At 33.2% G+C, this 7,006-nt stretch overlaps 1 protein-coding gene across 1 annotated transcript; it reads left to right on the forward strand.

Moving 5' to 3' along the window:
* Positions 1 to 2,976: 2,976 nt before the first annotated feature.
* Positions 2,977 to 6,336, forward strand: LOC119606395 (insulin-like growth factor-binding protein complex acid labile subunit). Its single transcript, XM_037959846.1, has 3 exons — positions 2,977 to 3,259; positions 3,323 to 3,729; positions 5,280 to 6,336. The coding sequence occupies exons 1-3, from the start codon at positions 3,055 to 3,057 to the stop codon at positions 6,252 to 6,254; spliced, it is 1,587 nt and encodes a 528-aa protein (XP_037815774.1). The 5' UTR covers positions 2,977 to 3,054; the 3' UTR covers positions 6,255 to 6,336.
* Positions 6,337 to 7,006: the final 670 nt, after the last annotated feature.

Consider the following 7,006-nt stretch of genomic DNA (forward strand, 5'->3'; position numbering starts at 1 on the left):
AGGAGGTCATTATGTTTTAATCCAGATATGTATATCACCAAGGTTTGATATGAAGAAATTGTCAAGAAAACTGTTTCTCTGTCTTTGCAACTGCGACAGTATTCATTGAAGGGGAGCCGACTTTCATGTCTGCCTAACACCCAGTGTCCAGTTATTATTGCGATCAACCTGGAAGAAAGAACCTGAGAATGCTGCTTTTGATAAAACATAACGGAGTTGCTACTAAAACACCGTTCGAGATATCCAGAGAAGAATGACGAAGTGCTTTATGTGAACACCTGCCGTATAAGCCTAATTTCACCGTGGTCTTTTTCATTGAAGGGGAGCCGCCTTTCATGTCGGCTTAGCACCCAGTGTACAGTTATTATTGCGATCAACCTAGAAGAAGGAACCTGAGAATGCTGCTTTTGATAAAACATAACGGAGTTGCTACTAAAACGGCGTTCGAGATATCCAGAGAAGAATGTCGAAGTGTTTTATGTGAACACCTGCCGTATTTCACGGTGGTCTTTTTCACTCACAGGGTGAACTTTTGTGACGACTCACCAACGCCCCTTTGTGTATCTTACACGAGAGTGGCAATTTTTATACATGGTTCTACCGGCCTCTGTTGAGTCGGCAACAGCACCTAGTGACGTATTCTGTAGTTCTTACTAACAGAGGAAAATTCAATGGTTTCCTTTGTATCATCATTCAACCCAGCACACTTCTCAATCATCCGACACACTCATAAAAAACACCATCCGACACGCCCACTCTAGGTAAACAGGCGGGTTCATATACATACATTTAACACCAACTCATTTTCAACGCATAGTCCCACAGTCACTGCTCTGTGGGGTATCTGTAGACTTCGCCAACAGCACCGAACTATAGATTTCACCCTGCATCAGTCCTTTAACCGACATTCTCTTCCCGAGGATTTGGGTTCAGCCACTACGTGGATATCGAAGGAACAACTGACTGAAATGAAGGAAAGGCTGAGGATACATTTGATCATCAGTTTATAGTCCTGGCAGACTATTGGTAGCACCTCTTTTCCCCGGGATTGCAATAACACCATGATGGTGTCTTTCAACAAGGTAACATACCCCCGGGGGAATATCCAGAGAAGATGCAACTCTGACTAGCTAATCTGCCTGTACATTTCTATTGTAATCCCTATGCGCAGGGACCCAAACAAGTGTAATGTCATACAGGCGACCCAGTCTTGAGAAATCCTTCTTGTATTGTCTGACTAATAGAGAAGTGCTAGTGTAAGAGTTTAGTGAAAGAAGTGTCGCTTGGCTTTCGACAAAAATGCCTATGTTGTAGAGAATATTGAGGTCATATAGTATCCTACAGGCTGACATAATCGTAAATATTTCAGCCTGAAAGACATTAAAGTTGTTGGGAAAACGGTACTTATACCAGCTTCTTCACAGAAGATACCAGAACTAATACCACAGTTTATTTTAGAACCATTTGCAAAGATCCTACTAAAGATCCCCCACACAACGAGTAGCTGAAACTCTGACTTTTTACTGGGCTGCAGATAAATATTATCATTATTTGAAGATCTATAAATAGGATGTGCAATATAGTGATCAGAGATTCTGAAGGTCTAGTTCTTAGAGCACTTGCTATTCCAATACATGCTGATCTTTAAACTTTGTATAATTGGTCTAGAACAAATTTTTTTTAGATGAAGTTCCCATTCAAGAGATCCGTATATAAGAATAGGACCTACACCACTCGTTCCTGGAACTCTAACTTTGAAAACTCTGTCCGTACGTTGGGTAATATAGTCAGATGGTAGGCTCAAGATCTTAGAATATCCATATGTTCTTGATCTTCAACTTCCGGATGAGCTAAACCTTACTGCGCTGCAGACAAATATGGTCATTATATAAAGATCTATAAATAGAATGTGCATTATAGCGTTCAGAGCTTCTGAAGGTCTAGTTCTAAGAGCACGTGTTATTCCAATGTGTGCTGATCTTTGAACATTATATAATTGGTCTACAACAAATGTCTTCTTGGTTGAAGTTTACATACAAGAGATCCGTATGTAAGAATAGGACGTTGTATACATCCATTTTACTATGTTGGAACTAAGACCCCAATTCATCCCAAACATTTTATGACAGGTATATTAGGTAACCCTTGCTTTCTTGTCTCTGTGATGGATGATAAGTTTCCATCTCATTTCATATAAATATGTAGGATTATTTTTAGATATTTAGCATTGTTTGATAAATGAATTTCGCAGTTCAACTGCGGCAGGTTGAAGATTGGAATCTAGGACTTTGTTGTGAATAATACCAGTTCTGTCTTGCTTGGATCGCGCAGTGTGTAACATGCAAGTTGCATATTACAGCACAAAATGTTTTGAAAGTTTGTACTTTTAGCTTTACTTTTAAGTTTTATTATTCATTTCTCATATCATACCAAAATGTGAATTCTCAAATTCATCATCAAATTAAAGGGGAATCCCAAAAACACAACCAAAAAAATTTCGTGATTTTGTGATCACAAGCCACAACTGTTTACCAATATTGTTGAACTTGGCATTCAACTTAGATGATAACCTGATAATGCAAAGACAGCTTTAATACTACGGAAATGTCTCAGAACTTTGAGAAAGCTATTAATAAGTGATTATTGAAAAACGTCTTCTCTTATCTGATTATTGGCGTTTATTTTGCAAGTGAGTACATTTTTAACAAATTTTAAATATAATAATTCAGAGTACTCATATTAATTAGAGAGTTCCTCACACTACTCTTTAAGCACAGCTAATCAGGTATGTTAAAGGTGACAAAACAAAGATAGTTGGTCACATTAAGCCAAAATTAACAAGATGACTATATTGGATTTAATCAGAATTCTGTTTTATTGAGCATTTTTTCTTTCTCTTGCCTAAACTTAAGAGAAACTATATTTACTAAAATTGTTCATTTATTAAAAGCACTTGATACTTCAGACTTTAGTCTCATCTTAAACACCAACTCAGTCGGTTCGGTATCAATTTTTATTGCCATTAAATGTTCTGCATGCACAATTCATATTAAAATGATTTTAATATTGACATTGGTCGTAGTATGTTTGGCAAGTGGTATCGTAAATTCTATACCACAATGTTCAGTGAATATAGTGAATAAAGAAGAATTTATATGTAGGAATGTGCAGTATATGAAAGATTTACGGGGAATGGGACAAAGTGATTGGAAACACCTGAAAATTATAAATGATAACGAAACGCAATTCGAATGGGATGGTAAGGTGAACCCAACAAAAATGCTTTGCAAATAGTATACACATAATTTTCTTTTATATTTAGTTATTCCTGATGAATTTATAAATCTGGAACATTTGGATATTTCTCAAGCTGGTGCTTTAAATTTACCACAAACCGGATTTGATAAGTTGTTAAATTTAAAAGCCTTAAATATATCACATTGTCAATTGGAATCTTTAGAGGATACACAGTTTCCTGATAACAATAGATTAGAAAATCTTGATATTAGTTGGAATTTTTTGGAAACAATAAATAAGCAATTGCAAAAGAAATTGCAGAAATTAGAAATTGCCAACTTTTCTCACAATCAAATTCAGTTAATGGAAACTGATGACCTAAATACAAAATTAAGAATTCTTCATTTGGACTTCAATGAGCTAAAGAGTATTATTCTAAATAACTATGAGAAATTGGAAATATTAACAATTAGTGACAATTTAATTGAAAGGGTAAGTATACATAAGTTTAAGTATTAAATATTTCAATAGGAGAGCTTCATATTTCTATAAGAAGAAATCCTCCTTTTCATAGAAAAACTGTTCTTTATTTTCTAGAACAAAATTTCTTATTATTTTTTGGAATATTTCATCCATTTTTAACAGAAAAACCTTCTTCCTTTCTAAAGTCTTTTCTTCTTTTCCATAGAAATGTTTCTTTCTTTCTAATGAAAAGTCTCTTCCTTTTCTGAAGAAAAGTCTTCTTCTTTTCTAAAGAAAAGTCTTCTCCTTTTCTTTAGAAAAGTCACTTCCTTTTCCATAGAAAAGTTTCTTCCTTTTCCAAAGGAAAGTCTCTTCATTTTTTAAAGTAAAGTCTCTTCCCTTTCTTTAGAAAAGTGTCTCCCTTTTCTATAAAAAAGTCTCTCCCTTTTCTATAGAAAAGTCTCTCCCTTTTCTATAGAAAAGTCTCTCCCTTTTCTATAGAAAAGTCTCTCCCTTTTCTACAGAAAAGTCTCTTCCTTTTCCATAGAAAAGTCTCTTCCTTTTCCATAGAAAAGTTTCTTCCTTTTCCAAAGAAAAGTTTCTTCCTTTTCCAAAGGAAAGTCTCTTCATTTTTTAAAGAAAGTCTCTTCCTTTTCTAAAGTAAAGTCTCTTCCCTTTCTTTAGAAAAGTGTCTCCCTTTTCTATAAAAAAGTCTCTCCCTTTTCTATAGAAAAGTCTCTCCCTTTTCTATAAAAAAGTCTCTTAGTTTTCTACAAGAAAGTTTTTTCCTTTTCTATATGAAAGACTCTCCCTTTTTTATAGGAAAGAGTTTCCCTTTTCTATAGGAAAGTATGTTGCTTTTCTATTAAAAAGTGTTTTCCTTTTCTACACAAAATTTTATTCTATAAAAGTTTCTTCCTTTTCTATATGTTAGTTAGTTAGTTAGTTTGAAAGGAGGATGTATATACATCAAATCCGAAGAAATACACCTAGGCCTCTATCGGGCCTGTTGTGCGCTCCTTAACCAGTGCCTTAGGTGGGAATCGAACCCACCACCTCCGGTCTACCAGACTAGAACACTAACCACTAACCTACCGGAGGCCACTCCTTTTCTATATAATATTTTGATTTTTTCTACAGAAAAGTTACTTTTTCCTATAGAAAATTTTCTTTTTTTTCAAAAGAAAAATGTCTCGCTTTTTATAGAACAGTTTCGTCTTTTTCGAGGAAAGTTTATTTTCTATAGAAAGTCTCTTTATATTCTATGGAAAAGTTTTTTCATATTCTATGGAGAATCGTCTTTTTTTCAATTAACTACATTTCTCTTCTATAGAAAGTGTTTTTCTTTTTCTTCTGTAGAAAAGCTTATTTATTTTCACGGAAAAAGAGAGTATGTCCTTTAGTAACAAAAAGAGAGGCTTCAAAGTTGAAACAATTTGTGATGTATTTGATTAATAACCGAACAGAGCCCCTTACAAGGTCCACCACCGACTATAATCTCCAGCTTGTTATATTTTTGTTTATTAATAAGTTCAATTTGGAATCAATAATCTTATTTTATCTTTTTTTTTAATTTTCAGTTGACTTCAAACTCCTTCAAACAGCTAAAATCCATGGACGAACTAATCATAACCTCCAATTCCATCAAACACATTGATGATCGTACATTTGAAAGTATGACGGAATTGAAAAATTTAAATCTCTCTGCCAATAGTTTGGAAAAATTATCACCTGAAATATTTACTGGTCTCAATCGCTTAATACAATTAGATTTGAATTCAAATGATCTTCAAGAATTGCAGCCTTTACAGTTTCAACATTTGGTCAAGTTACAATATTTAGATCTAAGTCGCAATGCCTTAAAATCCCTGGACTCAAATAACTTTAATAACCTGGTAAATTTGCGCAAATTGTATCTTTATGAAAATGATATGGAAGAAATTAAAGCCAATACTTTTGCTAATTTAGTAGCATTAGATACTTTGGATTTATCATATAATTCAATAGAACATATAGATTCAGCAGCCTTTGGTTCCCATACGTTACCTCGTCTACGTAAACTTCTACTCAAATCTAATAGCTTGAAAACTTTACAACCATTAACATTTGCCTCTTTACCCTTTCTGCAATATCTTTCATTGGGTCTCAATCAGTTGTCTACTTTAGATGTGCGCATGTTTGCTCCCATGAGACGTTTGGAAAAACTACATTTGGGTAATAATCTTTTAGAGACTATACCTTCTGATGTTTTGGAATCTCTAACGGATGTTACTGAATTACTGTTGGATAAAAATCGCTTATCATTTCTATCCGATTCAAAAGCAACATTTTCAAAACTAGAAAAAGTTTCTTTAGAGGGAAATCCCTGGCAATGTCCATGTTGGGAAGAAATGACTCAGTGGCTAGATGCTCGCCACGTATCATACATTCGATCACATAGTCCATATTTTAAAGGCCAAAAACCCTTATGTGTGGTAACTCCAGTTGATTTTTGTGTAAAGGATTTGCGTTTAGTAAAAGAACATAAAATTGAAGAAATATATAATAGTGGTTAAAAAAATATGAATTAAGATTTTGAAAATTGTTTGTAGTTTTAAGATTTTTATATAAAATAAATGGAGAATTATTTTATATCTTTATATATTAAAGAAGTTTTAAGATATTTTTATAATAAAATATATATAATACATATATGTAAGTTATAAAGTTGTCTATAAAATGTTCTATATACATAATTACATACATATATAAAATATTTTGTCGGTGGGCTAGTAATATCAATATGGGAACATTTCTAGATCTATACCTTCTTTCGTTTAGGTGCATTCTTTCAACGATCAAATACTATATTCTGTCGATGTGTTTCACACGGAATAAGAAAATCCATATAACCCAATCTTTTTTGATGGTGTGTATTAAAAATTCTAATTTAACGGTCGTTGATGTTGGCAATGCTTCTCAATTATAAACTTAGCACAGTCACAAACCATCTAATCAATAAACAAGTTTCTTGTATAACAGTTTTGACATACATGTTGCATATAAAAAAAAGTGTTACCAGTTGTAATTATTATTCCGAAAAATAAAATTTAATTCCTTATAAATCAGAAATATCGTGACTTGCCCAGGAAAAACTTACATTTAAAAGTAATGAGTAAAAAGGCTGATAAAACCACTTTTCACTATTTACTCATTGCAATTTTATATAATTATTTCAACACAGCGGTGATTTTACTACGCTCGCTTACAAAGAAGGACTTCATTACAAAAAAGTACTTAAAAAGTTGTTTGGTTTTAGGCGAAGAAA

The sequence above is a fragment of the Lucilia sericata genome, unplaced genomic scaffold (assembly GCF_015586225.1).
Source record: "Lucilia sericata isolate MDLA Ls3-8-SP2 unplaced genomic scaffold, ASM1558622v1 Contig000576F_arrow, whole genome shotgun sequence".
In the NCBI taxonomy this organism is placed as follows: Eukaryota; Metazoa; Arthropoda; class Insecta; order Diptera; family Calliphoridae; genus Lucilia; species Lucilia sericata.

Excerpts from the sequence above, each read along its gene's own strand:
- LOC119606395 (XM_037959846.1), top strand. The coding sequence starts at position 3,055 with ATGATTTTAATATTGACATTGGTCGTAGTATGTTTGGCAAGTGGTATC. Across the intron at positions 3,260-3,322 it reads AACGCAATTCGAATGGGATG|TTATTCCTGATGAATTTATA; the intron begins GTAAGGTGAACC and ends TTTTATATTTAG. Across the intron at positions 3,730-5,279 it reads GTGACAATTTAATTGAAAGG|TTGACTTCAAACTCCTTCAA; the intron begins GTAAGTATACAT and ends TTTAATTTTCAG.